Source organism: Atheta coriaria, unplaced genomic scaffold, assembly GCF_025399875.1.
Source record: "Atheta coriaria isolate IRGN ID8LTWV9N9 unplaced genomic scaffold, Caltech_Dcor_3.1 hic_scaffold_3_pilon, whole genome shotgun sequence".
NCBI classification, from domain to species: domain Eukaryota; kingdom Metazoa; phylum Arthropoda; class Insecta; order Coleoptera; family Staphylinidae; genus Dalotia; species Dalotia coriaria.
Window position 1 is genome coordinate 6,001,197 of NW_027045445.1, and position 20,164 is coordinate 6,021,360.

The window sequence follows — 20,164 nt, forward strand, 5'->3', positions numbered from 1 at the left end:
CCGCTAGGTGTCGCCTTTCATAAAAGTTGTAACCATTTGGAATCAACTTTTCAGTTTAAACACTAGAGGGCGCTAGCAGTATTAAAACTTGCTATTAATTCCAAAAAAACATTCGGTATCCGTCCCGACCGGTCGCACAACTCGCCGCGCCACTCATCACGCTCGACACTCCGCACAGTTGAATTCGGTTCGTGTTCTCGCGCGTATGTTTCGGACAAAACTCCGATAACAAACCTGTTGCGCCGCGTCGAAAGCAACAATGCACAACATGTGATCCTCAACGAAATAAAACCGTGTATTTTGTGTGTTGTTTTGATTGTTTGAATATAACTAAATAGTGGCAATGCGAATACAGCGGACGTGCGATGAAGTGAAACAACGCGCTTTTTATGTGCGTGTGAATGTGCAATAGTGCAGCAATACAACTTTAATCGCTGGAGTTTTAATGTACTATGGATGCGCACGGTGTTTGGGCTTAAGTTGCGGAGGTTAAGTTAGAAGATGGGCTCCTCGTCGTCCAAAGAGGAGCCGCCAATGATGCAGGCGCAGCATCCGTTGTCGGCGGGCGGTGACCATTCTCGGCCGGAGAGCGTGCTCAGCAAGCATCATGCCCGCCAGGCAAGCATTCGCGTCAAGAGCAAACCGATGCCGGATCCATCTGAGCTGGAGAAGCGATTCGGCAAAGTTCTCGTAAGTAATACCTACTTAAACAACTTAAAAACATTAAAAAACACATAAATATCTTACTTATCATACAGTATGTCCCCATTATGAAAATATCAGTGAGTTAGTGAGTAGTTTGTCCAGTTTTGGCTCGTTCGTTAAATATGCAATGTAAACAACTTTTGTTTTCGATGTTGCATTACATGAATCGCATGAATCATGTGCGACTGCGCAACCGTCTCTTCGTGTTCACATGTGTTCATTCATTTGAGGCGCTGGAAAGTAAACTTTTGTGGTTTTATGTGGTGTTTCATGCTCGTTGGTTCCGGGCTTTTAATTTCATCAACAAATCGTCATAGTATAAAGGAAAAATCACGTACATATTCTTTCGTGTTGAATTCGTTTATATTTATTTCTTTATCACTTCGCTTGATAAGGCAGGTCTGTAAAGGCGTGCAATTTGTGTTTGCAATCGTTCGATGCATATTTTGCCGCATGATAAGATTGCGGTTCTTATTAACTTGTTTTTGTTATCGAGGTATTGCGTTGTGGCGCGGTATGAGCGACTAATTATTTACTTGCGATTAGGCAACCACGGTTTTTAGATAATGATTGAAGTCATTGTTTAATTTGGATACTTTTTTATGTGAGTAATATCGATTATGTTTGGTGAATTCTCAGGATATTAGTAACTCCCGGTATTTCTATTTATTTAAAACGTGTTTGTTGCTTTCTGTCAATTGTAATACGTGAGTACGTGAGTTATTTCCGTTGGAATCAAAACCGGGTGCTGTGCATTCTTGTTTGTAACAGTCGCTTTGTGTTTTCGTGGGGTTTGGAAGAAGGGCTGTGGTTATTTTTACTTTCAAACGTCTTAAAATAACTCCCAGAGAATAATTTTTGAGATTTTTTGATTTTAACGTTAAAATAATTTAATATTTTATGGTAAAAAATCTGTAGTAGCATTTTTGATTGTTTTTTAGCCGGTTTGAGGTTATTTTTACTTCCCAACTTCTTAAAATAACTCCCAAAAACAAATTTAACTTTTTTTGCATTTTTTATTGCTAAAATAATAATATTTCACTTCACTAGTATTTTTATTTGTTAAATGTTCATTGAACCACGTTTCATGCGCTTTTATCCACATCAGTTCGTCAGGAAACGTTGGCCCTGTGGAGGGCTCGCCCTTTTTTCTATGTCTACGTACGGTAGTAAATTCCACGCGCGTTTTTTTTTTCAAAGTATTCCCTCAACTAGTTTTAATATACAGTCTGTCCTAATTTCAGTAATTTTCCTCATTAACTTTATTAATTTCATTATATAGTAATAGCTATATCAATTGCTTTGGGACCTGTCGGTGTTAGGATTGATTAGGTTACTTCTCTTGGGCTCTACCTCTTCGGGTGGAGGTGTAGACGACGGGGCGAAGCTCGAAGGTGCGATGCACTCGCCGGCACGTTCCTCCACACGCACACCAAACCAGAAGAAAGCATCGAACACACCTACGATTCTATGAACGTGGGTTGCTCTTGCTGTATACTGGTTGCTGGTTGCTGGTTGTCCTCGACATTGTGCGTTTCGTATCGCATTGCTATCGTATCAGAAATATGCATGGCATACGTAATATACAATGTGTTCGAATATTTAATTTTCTTTTATTTTGATTCCCCGTTTGCTGCTTCTGGTTATTGTTTCGGTTTGTGGTGAAATTTAATAATTTCATGTTATCCCTCCGCTTGGTTTTGTTTTTATTGCGAGCCCCACCCTGTCTAGACGATTCCGCGGCTTTGCGTGCCCTCGCATGTGCCTCCGGAGCTTGTTCACTCCTCGACTCTTCTTCGTTTTGCTTCTCTTTATGAATCGGACCGTATGCATGACCATGCGTGAAACGCGATGCCCATTTCATCCATGGCTATGAAATACACCTACCATGCCAGCCATGAGATTAAGGAATTTCAAAGAATTCAATTCCAACGGTTCATTCATATTATAACAACGAACACATTGTATACGCACTTCAAGGGGACAATTTGTGAACAGATGTTCGATGTGCGGTATTCAATTGGGTGCAAATTTAGGGTATTTGGAATTTCCGTGTTTTGGTCAATAAATTAAGGGTGGAACCGCAAATATTTGCACACAATGCATATTTCATGTTGAAAAATTGATAACGTAGCAGACAGACAATTTACATACGCGCGCACAAACATTTCGCTGATTGGAAAATAACTCGACTATAGCATTAATACCCATTGAAAATATAACGTCCACACAATAATAATTGAACATTCCCGAAGTTATTGGCCATCCTGTCACACGCTGGTTTAAACTCGAGACGTATAAATTAAGTTTATGTTTTTCTCGGCGTCGCTGTCATTCGATAATAATTTATTGGTGGCATCTTAAGTATACACGAGATTCTCCCATTGTCATTATTTTTATTATTATTATTTTTATGAATTTGTTGTTTGTCATGTGGTCAACCAACCACATAATATAAATATAGTCAGGTAAGTCTTTATTTAACAATTTTCTAGGTAATTCGAAATAAATTTTCAATTAAATTTCTTTTTAAATTATTGCTAATATACCGCGATTTTCTGTGGAATAGAAAGTTTAATTTTAATTTTATTTTCATTAACTTTTAATTTTATGTCATTTTCAATTCGACGCGGGTGTATTCATGGTTAATCGTTGATTCCATCGCGCACATTTCCGGTTTGTATTCTGTACTCACTCGAATTTAGTTCCTCTTTACTCTTTCGGTGCTTTGTAGTTAAAGGTAAAATGGAGTTCGTGTTTAGCGTGCTTAATTCCACCTTTCAACCGTCACCGCCACATCCGCAAATGAATATGACTCGGAAATATCATACTTATCAACATTTACGCATAAAACTATAAATATTATTAACACAACATGTGCTAAGGTCACTTCCTATTTGATAATTGTTTTATTTTGACCTAAAAACATTTGCTTTATTATTTATTTAATTAAATTAGTTTGATATGTTATGATTCAGTTAGGTACATAGGAAATACTCACCGAGATAAACAATTGTTAATATTTACGATATCGGTTCATATCTGTGACTAATTTATTTTTGCGGTTTGCTGGGTTTTGGCATGAAATAACGGCGTTATCAATGACGGCAGTACTTGACGCTTTTCCTCGAATAGAAACGTCATTTGCGGTTAATTTTAATTTCGCTAGTGCAAAAAGTGAAACGCTGACACAAGTGCCCACTTTAGGAACTTGCAGATGAAGCAATTAATTAATAATTGGCTTATTCATTAATGCGTGCTTAACTTTCATAATATTTATCTATCTATAAATTTAAAAAAAGAAAAGAAATTCATGTTTAAGTTGTAAAAATTTGCAAAAAGCCTTCAAGGTATAGGATAAAACAAAGAGTCGGTAATTGTATACTAGAGTTTACATTTACCAGCGAAGCGTACAACAAAGTGAAAGATGAATGCCGAACGCGGATGGAAGCGTAGAGGTAGAGGTATCACGCGAAGGTGAACAAATAATTAGAGTGAAACTGGCACATCGTAGACTCGTTCACCTTTTTTTTTCTATCTTGGGTTTTAAAGAATTAAAAAAATAGGTGAACCAGTAATAATTATTATTTTATCCATTTGCGAAAAAACGTTCTTTTGTTTTGTATATTAATTCCCCACAATGTGTTGGGGGACATGTTGGGTTGCTATAGTGATATATCCATCCTCATCATGATGGTGGTAGTGTTGGTGCACATGCCGGTAGTCATCGTTGTCATGTTGTCAAGCGTGAACCGATGCGCCTGATGAATTAGTGCATTGGCGGTGTTTACAAACGCCATGAATTCATGATCATGGCCATGAAGCGTGAAAACTGCAGGCGGGAAGGGCTTGGTACCGAGGGTGAGATTGATTATCACCAGCCCAGCCAACCCAACAAGTCGTTTAACCATAGGGGAATTTATATTTTTTTATTTTTTACAAAGCGGGTTGGTAATATAATATCCGTTTTAATTTGAGGGAGAAAACGAAATAGTTTTGTTCTGATTAGTTAACCAGCTGAAGAAAAGTGTCTACGATACGCGAAATGTAAACAGATGTACTTGAATGTTGCATATACTTTGAACCCACGCTTTGACCCGCTCACTGACGATTTACTGTGTGCATAGGAGTACTTATGCAGCGAAAAGTTAAAAGTTCAATTCGTGCTTGCATGCTACTCACTCCGCTCTTCTATCTATGCAGCTAGACTTTCTTCATTCAATTCTGTTCTCCAAGATGAAAGCTGCCACATGTCGCTACTCACAATGTGACATCTTAAATAATGTTAAGTTAAGCAATACAATGATGTGATAAATTATTTTAAACATAAAAAAGTTTTTAGATAAAAAAAGTGGTGACATCTATAGTTCACTAGCCTTTGCAGTATTTACTCATAGATGGCGCTACTTGGAAAGATAAACACTTATCTTGTATTCATTTGCAATTAGTCATTATTTACTGGCATGATTTATTATTTCCGTTCAATTAATATCACATTATCATATTGAGCAAATAAAAACACATTTTTGACCGGCTGCGTATTGTGAAATTGTCAAGAGAACATAAATTAAACCAATTGCAGTCACGCTATCTTATGAATATGATCGTGATGCATCCGAGTTGCACGTTTTATTGCGTCGTGATTCAACTTTTTTTATCGGTTTTAATACAACACTCTGTATAATACTCGGTTGAATACACTGTGAATTATTTGTCTGGGATAAGGATAACAATGAGATGATTGTTGGCAATTTGCAGTTAACGACTTAAGTTATCAATATCTAGTCGAGTGTCATTTCTATATAATAATCGCGTTGCAATATAAAATGTATGCACTTTTATTTAATAAGAAGGAAAAAAATACAAACAAGTGACACTATAACCAGTGCTGTGCTTGTACGTCAGAGGATTGAATTGAAGGAAGTATCTAATAATGCGTAATGATGCTCTTGTATGTGTACATATTCATAAACACGACGCCATTTATGTTTCATTCATGAATGATTAGTTTTAACAACAGAATATTTATATTTATTTCTGTTGGTGAGATTGTTGCGGCATGATATTTACTTTTTTAAGTTTAATTACTTTATTTCTGTAGTTTTTGTTAGTTTTTTTTATAACTGTAATTTATTTTTTTGTTTTCTTCTTGATGTTCTTCGCACAAATTGAAATTTTTAGGTGCCGTGTTAAATTACATCCGCGGACACCGTTCTCATTCAACCATCTGAAACTGGAAACTTGAAAAAAATAATTACAACCAACATTTGTCCTGTTATTTTGTGATATTTTCATATTTTTTACCGTTTTTTGTGTGATGTTTTAGTTGTTTTGCATGATTATGAATGGAAATCAAATATTAAAACAAGCCTGGAGATGCGAGATGTTTATGTAGACAATGCATTTTTCTCTTGTCTGACGAGATGCACGCGCGCAAAGAGCGTGACGAATTAAGACGTAATTTGTTATTGTCATTGTTTTATGTTCGCGATGCTTTATTGTGTGTCTGCGACTGTCATGGCAAATCACTGCAACACACAATGCATCATAACCTTGGTTAACCTTATTTTTTCCAAAATAAACTATTTCTGATTATATCTTTACAGGCTTCTATGGATTTACCTCCTGATAAAGCGAAACTACTCAGGAATTACGACTCTGAAAAGAAATGGGATATAATATGCGATCAGGTTTGTAGAATTTATTTTTTACGTGAAAAACTAGCATAAAACACATTTTTTTCATTATTTTCTCGTTTTCAAGCGTAAATTATGCGTGACAAGTATCGTTTTAATTAAATTTCATTCCCACAGTTGGTACTTATTTTCTACTATGCCTAATAAGGCAGTTAACTCTCGACATACATAAATTGACTTCATATATTGACGTGAATAGCGCACGTACCGACTAAAGTGGGGTTAGAGTACTATGGCCCTAAACTAGGTTACCTACCTCTACAAATATATATATTTTTTCGTTGCAAATTACATCTGTTTTGCATTAATTTGCGATTTAAATACAGCCGCATACGTTTTAATTATATTACAACAAAGAATGTATTTGTGTGCTTATCGTTTAATTAGTTGCCGAGTTATTTATTGCTATGACTAGGGGCTAGTTGCTTGTAGTGGCTGTATTTATCGACAATCGTAAAATTGCGAAATATTTGTGAAATGGACGAAATATTTACGAGACACGAAATTACGAGGTGCGGCAACTTATTCTACACTACATACGGCACTACTACTAATACATATTTTTTAATTTAGATTAAATGCCGAGATAAATGTAATGATAATAATGGTTTTAGTGAATTAACCAGTTAAATATATTTCCTAGGTTATTAAATATTTACGTTTTTAGTTGGAGATTTTATTATAGTAATGTTTGGATTGATTTTCATGCGATGATTCATCGTGTGTTTATGGCGGGAAATTCTGCGAATTTTATAGTTAAATATTGATAATGCTGCGATAGGTAACTTACACAATAACAACTACATTTATATGAGTGGAAGCAGTTGCAGCAAATAATACTTTATAATTTACGTTTTAGTAATCGATGAAATATTCCGCGGGAGTTTTTGATTTGCGTAAGAATTGATTATGGTTTATTCGCAGTTGTTGGTCGCATGATTTACGACTTTCACTTTATTCTGTGTCTAACGACGACATAATCATGGTCAATTTACGTGTAATAACTGTTATTAATTCAGTCATTCGTGATACGCACAAAACCGCGAAATTTTACAATTTATTTGAACACCCTGTATCTCCTGACCCCTTCTTTTAGTTTTTTAGTGTTTTTATGTGTAATTTTTTAGAATTATGGTTACTTTTTTAATCCTAGACTAAAATTAATAAAAAAATAATAAGAAACACCCTGTAGATCCTGCTATAACAAACTGTATTTCGAGATATTAGCGTTAACTATCCCAGCTAATTGACAATGATTGTCAATTTGTTGTAAGTAATCACCACGTTTAGCAAAGGTCTCTTAAACATGTGCTACTATTACTTAGTCTACTTCTACTTCTACCGTACATTTAATAATAATAATTCCCGTAGATGTAGATTGAAGGTGATTGAGCACGTTCAATAACTATTTTGTTTTCGTGTTTTTATATAGGCTATTACTATAATTTTGCCTATTCATAGCGTATTTGTTTTGTCTGATTTTTACGTGTCCACATTCATGTCGAAAATATTCTTACTTAAGTTAAGTCCAAGTTCATGTTTTAAGTCTTGCTGCTTTTACTGCGCTTGAGATCCAATAGGGAGTGAGGCGTTGACTGGCAGCACTACAGTGCTAATAATAATTCCGTGAAAATAAAGACCGGAGCTAGTCACCCGCAAGTCAACTTGACTTAAGTCAACGCGTACTCTTCTGCTTTACACATACGAGTACACATGTGTGCTATACGCATGGAATACGAATACCAAACTGACTTAAGTCATGTTCATCGATGACTCAACGGTCTTAACACAGTTCTAAACTGCACAAAGTCCAAAATTACAGTTTAAGCACTTACTTTAAATTGTATTTCAGTTATAGTTATTGAAGTGCTAAATTTAATTCATTGTACTTAAAATTCACGTTTTTTTATTTTTAGCAATTTTTTAGTTGAGTAAAAATGATTCATATGACATTGTTAATTATTACGTACATAACTACGTCATTTTAAGTAATTTGCATATACGCGAAACTTGTCAAGTTGACTCAACTTTAACGCAGAAGTTCTTGACTTAAGTCTTAAGTCAAGTCCAACTTGAGAATGACCACAAATTATTATTATGATTGTTTAATGTTTGGAGTTGGAAACGAGACTGAGGCCATGTTGCTGCATCCTTGACAACGATGAAATCATCAGTGAATTAAATGACTCGACTTGATTTCACTTTTTTACAATAAATTTCAATGTGTTTATAAATTTTTTAAATTTTACCTTTGTAAATTTAGGAAATGGTCCAAGCGAAAGATCCCCCTTCCTATTATCTCAACAAATTGAAGACTTATCTGGATCCAAAGGCTTCTCGAAGTCACAGGGTAAGTCATAATAATTTTTTATTTGTTTTATCAAGACGTCCTTGTACTTTTGTACAAATTACAATTACGAGAACGTGCACACGAAATTTACATTTTTCGCAATGCACCACATAAAACACAATCGAGTGCATAAATAAAATGCAAATTGTCTGCGCTGTGTGCAATTTGCATAATTTTCATGATGCGAATAAAAAATGGAAGAAAGAAAGTTGCATGTTGGTTGGCACAGATTTGTTTAGATAACAAGCTCTACAGTACTCTTATTGCAAATATGCAAATTTTCCCAGTGTTGTTCTAAAATTAAAGCGTATTTTTATGTCAAGGTGAAAATCCCAGTATATAATTTAACTGGAACATAGGGTTAATTTTATTCCCGTTGATTGATACAGCCTTGACTCTAATTTATTGGCCGGAAATGCAAAAACGTGCATTTCCTTTCTGCATTCTCTCCCTTTTAATTAATAACTCTTTCGATTCTATTCGCGTAATATGAGTTTTAATTATTTTTGAAAGTTTAAACACCCTGTATATATTAGTTCCGGCGTATGTTCTTTCTGGATGCGTTTAGGAATCGTTTCTTAAGCCAACCGGCAGCGTAAACAGACCGAATATAGGCAATAAACTCGTTCAACCGGCCACATCTGCGAACCTCATGAAACATCATGATGAAATTGTAAAATCCTCTCGCGGCTTTTACACTGCTCGTTAGAAACACACAATATTTTCCATTCATTTCATTCGGTTATTGCGTTATTTCAGAAACGAAAAATGGTTGGAGAATCAACATCGACACAAGTTCTCCGTGATTTGGAAATATCGTTACGTACTAATCACATCGAGTAAGTAACCCGTAACATAACCTCAATTTTGTTCTATTTTCTATGTTTTTGTGCTTTACTAGATGGGTCCGTGAGTTTTTAAACGATGAAAACTTAGGTCTGGATGTTCTCATTGACTATTTAAACTTCCGGTTGGGTATGATGCGGCACGAGCAGCGTATTGCCGAGTTTCGCAGCGAATCTGAAGAACATCTCAATCATAACACAACAGCAAACGCGACAATTGGTCATGTGGGAGGTGGAAGTGGTGAGAAATCGTTTAATAATGGTTATATTCGCCCGCCGCTTGACATGACGGATAGTCCTAGTATTCGGCGGCGGTCGAAACACGCCGCCAAATTAAATATGGGCGAAAGTAAGGATGATATACATGTGTCCATTATGTGTATGCGAGCTATTATGAATAATAAGGTTAGGATTTGTACAGATTTTGTTTTATAGATGGCGTTACTTAAGTTTTTTTTGTTTTCTTGTAGTATGGATTTAATATGGTGATTCAACATCATGAAGCTATAAATTGTATAGCGCTGAGTTTAATTCACAAGAGTTTACGAACGAAAGCTCTTGTTTTGGAACTCCTAGCCGCCATTTGTTTGGTAAAGGCGGACATGTTATTATTCTCTCTGCGTTTGATAATTTCAAGGAGGTTTTGAAGGAAAGATATCGGTTTCAAACACTGATGGAGTACTTCCTGAACCCCGAACTGTTTCATATTGAATTTATGGTTGCCTGTATGCAATTTGTGAATATAATCGTCCATTCGGTGGAAGACATGAACTTCCGGGTTCATCTGCAATACGAATTCACCGCGCTGCGCCTTGATGAATACCTGGAGCAATTAAAACTCACCGAAAGTGAGGAGTTGCAAGTACAAATCTCCGCGTACTTGGACAACGTCTTCGATGTGCAGGCGTTAATGGAGGATAGCGAGACCAAAACGGCCGCGTTAGAAAAAGTCAACGAGTTGGAAGATGAGCTGGGACAGGCTCATGATCGGCTCGGTGACTTGGAACACGAGGCACTTGCGAAAATTGGTGAATTGGAGACGGAACTTTGTACTCTGAGGCAGGAACGTGATGAGTTGATGGAATGGCGGCGGCAGGGCGAAGAGGAAATGTCTACGTTGCGTAAAAAGGTACAGGAACATCAGCAGGAGTCGCAGAATAGGCAAAGTATGCTGGAATCGAAGATTATGGAGCTGGAAACTATTACAAAGACATTACCCAAGGGAGCTACATGTAAGTATAATTAAAATTTGATTTTTAAGGACGAATTTTATGTTTTTTTTAAATTTAGTATCAGATATGACTCCGCCCAGTTCGTCGTCATCTACGTGTTCGCCAATCAGCACACCAGTGATACCCCCTCCACCACCGCCTGTAGCGCCACCTGTGGCACCACCTCCACCTCCTTGTCCTCCGCCACCACCTGCGAAACCAGGAGGTGGATTTTTACCGCCGCCACCACCTGCTCCTGGTTTCATGCAAGCGCCTGATGGGGCGATGACCATCAAACGCAAAGTACAAACGAAGCACAAGTTGCCTACGTTGAATTGGATGGCGCTAAAACCCACACAGGTATACTATTAATTTTTAATGTAATTACCAAACCTAATATTTAATTTTATTTGCTTTAGGTGAGAGGAACGATATTTAACGAATTGGACGATGATAAACTCCACAACGCGATTGATTTCAACGAATTTGAAGAGCGTTTTAAGATTGGTCCCGGCGGTGCGTTACTAAACGGCGCCGGAAACGAAGTTGATGGTTTAACGAATATGCCAAGTAAACGATACAAGAAACCAGAAAATATCTCAATGTTAGAACACACGCGGCTTCGTAATATTGCGATATCACGACGAAAATTAGAAAATCTTCCAATTGAAAAAATTGTCAACGCGATCAATCAACTTGATTTGAAAGTGTTATCTCTTGAGAATGTCGAACTTCTGCAACGGATGGTCCCAACCGAACAGGAAGTTAAGTCATATCGGGATTTCTTAGCCGAAAAAGGAATCCTAATCTTTTGACGGAGGAGGATCGATTTTTGATGCAGCTTGCTAAAATTGAAAGGATTTCCGCCAAGTTGTCAATTATGTGCTTCATGGGCAACTTTTTCGATAATGTGCACCTTATTACACCGGTAATTTGTTTATTTATTAAAACTTATAAACATAATATTAATATTTATGATTTTTAGCAAATTAATGCGATAATATCCGCTTCGAATTCAGTGAAAAACTCGCGAAAGTTGCGCAGTGTTCTTGAGGTGATCCTTGCCTTTGGTAACTATTTAAATAGTAGTAAAAGAGGTCCTGCGTATGGATTCAAGCTTCAATCATTGGATTCTCTGGTTGATACTAAGTCCAATGACAAGAAAACTTCATTGTTGAACTATATTGTTGCAACAATTCGACAGAACTTCCCTGATCTTGTTAATTTCGACTCGGAATTGAGTTTTATTGAAAAGGCAGCAACCGGTTAGTTAATTATTAGTATTTACAAATATTATTTTAATCAAATTAATTGATTTACAGTGTCTTTGGAGAATATTATAACAGATGTGCAAGAACTCGAGAAAAACATGGAGACGGTTCGTAAAGAATCCGAACTTCGTGGTAAAAACGCAAATCCTATTTTGCGGGACTTCCTTGCCAACTCAGAAGATAAGTTGAAAAAGTTACGAAACGATTCGAAAACATCTCAAGATGCATTCAGGGAATGTGTGGAGTTCTTTGCTGAATCACCTCGATCGACAGACGCCAATTCATTCTTTTCGTTGCTTGTCAGATTTGTAAAATCATTTAAGGTAATTCTTTTTGTTCTACTAAACTATGAACATTGCTTAATATCCTTTTCTTTAATTTTAGACTGCAGACCAGGATAATGAAACGAGGAGAAGATTGGAAATCGCCGCGTTGAAGAGTAATCAATCGAATAACAACGTGGAGAAGAAGAATAAAGTCAATCAAAAGAAACAACAGGTACTTTTTTTATATTATTTTTTATTTTGGGTGTTATTAACACAACTCTGCATGTATTGTTTGGTGGTTCAACTTGTTTCTGTTCTATTTTGAGCGTGCGACTGTTCCGTATATCGGCGAACTAAAACTTGTCTTAGAGGACATTTTGCTGAACGGTTACGCCTAATCAACGCCCCTTGCATTATTATTCATCTTTTCTAACACTTGCACTTTCCTGAGCATGCGTATGCATATTTAACACCTAACACACGTAATACAACTGTAAGTTAATTTATTTATTTAACACTTGATGTATACTTTGATTATATTTCGCTAATGTGTTTTGTTTTTCTTGTTCGATTAACAGGACGCTGTGATTAACGAACTCAAACACAAAACGAAGCTAGTGCAAGAAAAGAAACTGTTGCAACAGGATGAGGTGTACAATGGCGCGCTGGAAGACATCCTCCTGGAATTGAAAAACGAGCCCTATCGACGAGCGGATGCTGTCCGGCGCAGTCAACGACGACGAATCGACAGCAATCGACTTTCAAAAACCACCGAAGAATTGAACTTTTAACAGTTATCACATATTTTAATGCAAGTTAGCTTTTAGAGTGGATTGCGCACATTTTTTAAAACATTCCGCTTATATGAGACCCATGAAAATTTTTACTTATAAATTTATTTATGTTTTATGTTCAAACTTTAAAGAAATGAATTTTATTTGCACTTGATTAGAGTGCAACAACTTGTAAATAGGAAAAAGTATAAGAAAAGCTTAAAATTCTAATTTTATATTTTTTGATATCGAAATATTATAATTATCTCTAAACAAATGAACAAGACAATTATTAGATGCATAAAAAAATGTTAATGCAAATGCGTGATGAGAAATCACACAAGTGGAGTGATAATTCCAATTATGTACATATTTATACCTATGCTTATTGTTAGCAATTAGTAGGAATATGACAGTAGAACACACACATTCTATTTGTAAATCGTTACAATTGCAACTTAAACAAATTATATTACTCTTTGTTAATTCACTGTGTTTGATTTAATCAATAAACCCAATTCCTATTCCTTTTCTTTGAAATTTTCAGGAAGCGCCTTCAAATGGTTGTTGATGTACAAGTTCAAACCATTCCTCAATATTATTTTCTGTTGAATTACTCGAAAAAAGATTTGGCCACAAAAAAGGCAAAAGATTTCTCTTTTTTATGTTAAAAATTAAAAATTGAAATTTTGTATTTCTTTTTGCGGATTATGAACAAGGTAATTATTGTGAATAATAAATCTTAGTGACATTTGTCTCTACCATTCTTCCTTATGCCCTAAAATTTGAATTTAGTGAATGCATAAAAAATAAAAAATAAAAATAAAAAATTATATTTTTTTATTGCAGAATATTAAAGAATATGTGATTTGGAATGCTTTATTTTAATTAAGTTTTGTTCTACGATGTACCGTTTTGATAATAATCGCCATAATAAATTTCGTTTTCGTGCGAAGTCAAAATTTTTCTCAAAAATGCCAATAGGGCCTAAACTATCAGTGCTACAATGAAATTGTTCTTAAATAATTTAATCAGAATTAAACAAGCTATCCGAATCCGAAATCAGATTTTCAAAATTCGCATTTTTAATTCTGCATAAAAAAATGAAAAAGTTTTGCCTTTTTTATGACGAAATCTTTTCACGGTTTTATGTTTTTTATATCTCAAAAATTAAAAATTGGAATTTTGAAATTCTTTTTTCGGATTATGATAAAGCAGATGATTATAAATCATTTATTTTAGTAAACTTTTCTTCTACAACCCTTATTTAAGGCCCTATTGACGCCGGAACTTGAAAAATTGAATTCGCACCAAATTCAATAGTTTTATGCTTATATCTTCTAAACTAAACGTGTAATCAAAATAATTTACTAGAATATTTTACTTGATAAGATTCCTCTATAATAATCAGCAATAAAAACAATACATTTTCAATATATAAAAACCTGCAAATAATTATAGAAATTATGGAGAAAACTGACATTTTATCCAGTTGATTCTAATTGTTTCTAATAATTAGTAACACCATAGTGTAGAGAAACTCATAATTTCATTAGAAATATCATTTTAATTCATTAGATATTTTTGTTTGTCCTGTAGACACATTTATGTGAAATGTGTACTTCCAGCACCACTTAATTACTGATTATCTCAAGAACTAATAGAGATAATCAAAAACAGAAAACGGCGTTGCGTTCAGCAAACAATTCTACATCTGATAAGCTTTTAAAAATTTTAATTTGGAAGGAGTGAAAAGCGATTGACCAATGCGATTTTCTCGCAAACTATAAAAGTTACAGAAAAACTTTTTGTACTTTCTTCATGCCATGATAAGGATCTATAAAATGGCAGATTCAATTATTTAATTCTAAGAAGTTGACCAAAAACCACTTGAAAAGTATCAAGAGGTTACACTTAAGTATTTTGTGGCCTAAAAATTCAACTTTAAGCTACGAGAAAATGGAAAACGCCATTCGATAGAGAATAGCAATGTGATGAAAGATATTCAGTCAGTTTTCTGATAACACCAATATTTCCCAAATTACCTGTGAAAATTGAAGCAGGTCAAAAAGAACCACCACTCAGATTTTCTTCAAATTTTCCTATATGATGTAGAATGATGCCCAGAATCCATTTATCTAAGTTTTGTTCCGATATCTTAATTAGTTTTTGAGTTATTGACCATTTTCAATTATTACATAAGTGTTGAAATTTTCAAAATTTTAAGTGTTACATGATGTATAATTAAGTGCTGATTCCAAATCTGAAAACCGTTTTTCTTTATCTTTGTTACTTTATGAGATAAATGCAATAAACTGGATTTTCAGTTTTCTCCATCATTTCTTATGAGAAAAATAAAAATTGAAAATGTATTGTTTTTATTGCTGATTATTATAGAAAGTAATCTTCTCAACAAAATATTTTAGTAACATTTTTTATTTAGACTTTTAGTTTAGAAGATATAGGCATAAAACTGTTAAATTTAGTGCGAATTAAATTTTTCCAATTCCGGCGTCAATAGGGCCTTAACTAATGGCTGAAGATGAAAAGTTTACTAAAATAAATGATTTATAATCATCTGCTTTATCATAATCCGAAAAAAGAATTTCAAAATTCCAATTTTTAATTTTTGAGATATAAAAAACATAAAACCGTGAAAAGATTTCGTCATAAAAAGTCAAAACATTTTCGTTGTTTTATGCAGAATTAAAAATGCGAATTTTCAAATTCTGATTTCGGATTCAAATAGCTTGTTTCATTCTTGTTAAATTATTTAAGAACTATTTTATGATAGCACTGATCGTTTAGGCCCTATTGGCATTTTTGAGAAAAAATTTGACTTCGCACGAAAACGATTTTTAATATGGTGATTATTATCTAAACGATGCATCATAGAACAAAAATTTACTAAGATAAAGTGTTTAAAATTACGCTTTCTTTAATATTCTGCAATAAAAAAATTTCAATTTTTTTTGAGGTCGAAAACACTCGAAAAAGATTTCGTCATAAAAAAGGCAAAACTTTTTCATTTTTTTATGCAGAATTAAAAATTGGAATTTTTAACATCTGTTTTCGGATTCTGATAGCTTGTTGAATTCTAAATAATTTATTTCAGAACAATTTTTCTCTAGCACTGATAGTTTAGGCCCTATTGGCAATTTTAACAAAAAATTTGACTTCGCACCAAAACGAATTTTAAGGAAAAATACGTTCCTGTCTTTCGGCCGAAAAATTTTTTAACCAAAAAGTCCGACCCTGTTCTTCGGCCGAAAATAATTTTTTCAGATTCTCTTTAAATTAACATTTCGTATAAAATTAAGTCATTTTTGTTTATTAATGGGCATTAATTAAAAAAACATGTCAAACCCAGTGTTTTTGGCCAAAATATTAACAATTTTATTACAAAAAGGGCATTTTATGGCACTTTTAAAGGGTTTAGGAAGTTTTAACAAAATGCAAAGGGTAGAGAAACTTTCCTTCTATAATCTGACGTTGAGAAAATACAAATCCATTGATTATTACAGGAGATACAGGGTGTTTTGTATCCAAAATTGTTAAAATTTTGCATCGTAATTATTTTTGACTGGCATTTTCGTGCACTTTCAAAGGGCTTAAGAGGTATAAAAGGTATGCATGTTGTAGAGGGACTCTTTATCTATCATATAACAATTAAAAACCCTAAATTGCATTTGATTTACAGAAAATACGGGGTGTTTTCCAAACATATGTTTTGAGACATGCAACAAATTCCAATGTTTTCTTACCTTTAAGGGCACTATCTTCGGGTTTCTGTAATTTATAGGTTATGTATGCTATACAACAGTTAATCAAGAATTATATGACGCAGATAAACTTAAAATTGCTTTATTTTTACATAACATATAGGGTATTTTAACAAGCTTAACATCTAAAAAGTGCATCTATGACATTGTTTCATTAAAAATCCTACTGGGTGTTGCCGATGCAGTCCCAGCAAACTGAATAATAACTATTATATAAGTCGCAATTAAATTTACAAACATAAACAACATTGCATGGTCCACATTGAACAATCCAGCCGCTGAGATATTCGAATGTGTGGCGGTTGTCTGCTGAGCCAAAGCAAACATGGCGTCACGCAGAACCGGAACTGATGCAAAACGATTCACCATTTTATATGCAAGAGCAACAGTCTTCCGGCCTTCATTTTGAACTTGTTCACACTTTGATGCAATGGCAACACCATGCGCTATTGTAAATGTTATCCAAAAGGCAGTAATCAATATGTCTGTTAAGGTAGTCACAAAATTATCAACAAGGATCATATACAAGTACATAAAGATGTATAACATGATATGCATCATCAACACAAACAAATGCATACCAAACGCCTGCTCAAAATGGCGGCTGGCCATCATGGCTGTCACAAACGCCATTTGGATTGTCTTAATCTTCTTCAATATACTCAGAGTGTAGCCATCTTGTTTTCTAGAATATACTACAATGTGTGATTGTTTTGTCTCTTTAAGATTCTCAAACAAATTATTAACATCAACAAATCTAACTTGAATTTCCCCAAGAAAATCCTCAATAAACAAGTAAGATACAACACGTAATAACATTTCATCGTATCACAAACAAAATACATTTGTTGTCCAAGAGTTGAATAGTAATGCCAAATACTATACTCGTAACAAGTGACACTTGTCATTACAATAGCAGCAAAACAAAAGATATAAGTACCATTTTTAGTTTTGTTTGTTTTTGTGTCTTTCGTGTACAAAATGGCGTCTAATTTGGTCACAGAATTAAAAACGTCACTAAATTTACAAAGTTCCACGTTGAAGGACCAAGAATCAACCAAATATCAGTAATATAATTATAAACAATTAAAATCTGCAGGATGATTCCATTGTAATCACCAGCACCCTCTCGTGTCATTGTTAAATAAGAACTACTCGAGACAAAAATCACAAATGTCACCACACAAAACGCTGTATAAACTTTAGTTTGATAAAAACAATGTTTCCTTGCGTTGTAAAATGGTAAGAAACAAATTAACGGCGCTGTTTTTATGTAGAACCATGGACACAACATGGCGGACGTTCTCAAAATGTCAGCGTATCCGCTTTGTGTAATCACAACAATGTACAACGAGGAATAATTACTGTTTGCGCGTGGTTTTCTATTCTTACGTTATAATTCTACACTAATCAATCATAATCTATTTACTACATGTTACACAACAATCAATGTTGTTCATATTCAAGCCTTCACAATCAAAGCTTTCCTCAAAAGCTCGGCCTCCCTGTAACCAGTCTCAATAGCGCCGTGGACAGTTGAATAGTGTTGGAAATTGGTTGCTTCACCAGCAAAGTGTAAATTCTTGACTGGTTCAGCGATAATCTTCATTGCGTCCGGTTGCATTTTGCGAGACGCTACAGTTTGGTAGGAATATGTTCCACGGAAATGTGGGTTTGAGTACCAGTTGTTCCTGTATATATAGGCAACCAAATATACATTAATATACTAATAGTGTTATAGGATGGTTATATTTACCGTAAAATTTTATCAGGTTTCTGAAGTTTGTACAAATGTCCAACGAATCTCTCCAGGGCATAGAAAACACCATCCATGATTTCCTCATCAGACATTTTTTCAATTTCCGGGATGAATTTGCCGGAAAACCAAGCGGCAAGCACGTTGGGATTTGCAGGTTCATCAATAACACTGAAAAAGTCATTCAGCCATGATTGACCATTCTAAAACACACAAAAATAAATATAAATAAACAATTATATAAATAATTTAAAAATTTATACCTTTCTAGGTCCTTTTGGATACTCCGCAGCGAGAGTCATTCGATCCTCACAAGTCCACGAAAGAGTTATATCAGTAAAGTTGTTTTTCGGCCACCAGGGCTCAGCAAAATGCATCCACACCTTAGCAACAGCCCCAAAACCATGTGCCTTAATCGCCTGGACTTTCTGCTCACTCAAAGGAGGTTCAAACAAGTTCTGATGATCATGTTTCAACACTCCAAGAGACGGAGTGAATAAAACATACTTCGCTTCATATTTGAAGTCATTTCCTTTGACAACTGCCTTGGTACCATCGTATTCAATACGTGTGACCACTTTATCAGTAAATACTCTCCCAGTGGTGTTGAAATCCTTCATTAAATACTCCAGTGCTGTAAAATATCCTTTTCCGTTCCAATGTGTGAAGGAATCTCCTGACATTCTACATGATCACTGATTGCTGATGGTTCATGCCAGGTTGGAGAAGCTTCCAAACTACACACATACTTTTCAAACAACGGTAACGCTTTCAGTGCAATATGCATTTTTATTTTATCTTTTGCGTATTTTTCTTTGATGGTTTTAACGTATCGTCTTACAAATGTATCGTTAATTGTTTCATCAGCAGTCGCATTAGGATCATTTGTATCATACAACTCTAAGAAGAGATTTAATAACTCTCTACTGAATTCCCCACTGACGTCATCTCGGTTTGATGGGAAAATCTTGTATGGTTTATCATCTGGGTGATGGTGTAATAATCCAGTGTCTTTTAACATTTCATTGACGATGTTACCTTTTTCTCCGTGGACCCATTCTGCGCCGAGGTCTACTTTTGCATCACCAAAAGGTACGCTGTACACACGTCCTCCTAATCTTGGTTCTGCTTCCAAGAGGATTAGATTTACGCCGTGTTTGTTTAGTTTTGTCGCGGCTGCGATGCCTGAAGCGCCTCCACCAATGATAATCACATCTAAATCTTCTGTGCAGATAGATTTTTGGGTGAATATTAGTAATAGTAATGGTAGTTTTAGCAACAAAGACATTTTTGGATGATGTATGTTGGAGAATGGTTTGTGATCAACTGATGTTGGGAATAAATGGTTCCAAAGAGCAAAAGTTGGTTGCAGGGTTATGTGAATTATCTAATATGCGATAAGGATGGAATTTCCGCGATGAAATCCATAAAATAATCAGCTTTCGGTTTGTTTACTTGGAATGAAATGTGTTGTAAGCATAAATGTATTATTAATCGTTGTTATTAATT

At 34.8% G+C, this 20,164-nt stretch overlaps 2 protein-coding genes across 2 annotated transcripts; one reads left to right on the forward strand and one right to left on the reverse strand.

The window, feature by feature from the left end:
- Positions 1-165: 165 nt before the first annotated feature.
- Positions 166-13,603, forward strand: Frl (formin-like protein). The gene is given in 14 exon segments (XM_065317776.1): positions 166-690; positions 6,312-6,395; positions 8,665-8,751; positions 9,511-9,590; positions 9,653-10,001; positions 10,067-10,184; positions 10,187-10,828; positions 10,887-11,167; positions 11,227-11,599; positions 11,602-11,735; positions 11,793-12,072; positions 12,130-12,401; positions 12,463-12,576; positions 12,923-13,603. Coding segments are annotated over 14 exon segments (3,216 nt in total). The 5' UTR covers positions 166-501; the 3' UTR covers positions 13,136-13,603.
- Positions 13,604-18,260: 4,657 nt separating this feature from the next.
- Positions 18,261-19,997, reverse strand: LOC135803875 (uncharacterized). Its single transcript, XM_065317595.1, is given in 4 exon segments — positions 18,261-18,590; positions 18,656-18,858; positions 18,919-19,275; positions 19,278-19,997. Coding segments are annotated over 4 exon segments (1,455 nt in total). The 5' UTR covers positions 19,944-19,997; the 3' UTR covers positions 18,261-18,361.
- Positions 19,998-20,164: the final 167 nt, after the last annotated feature.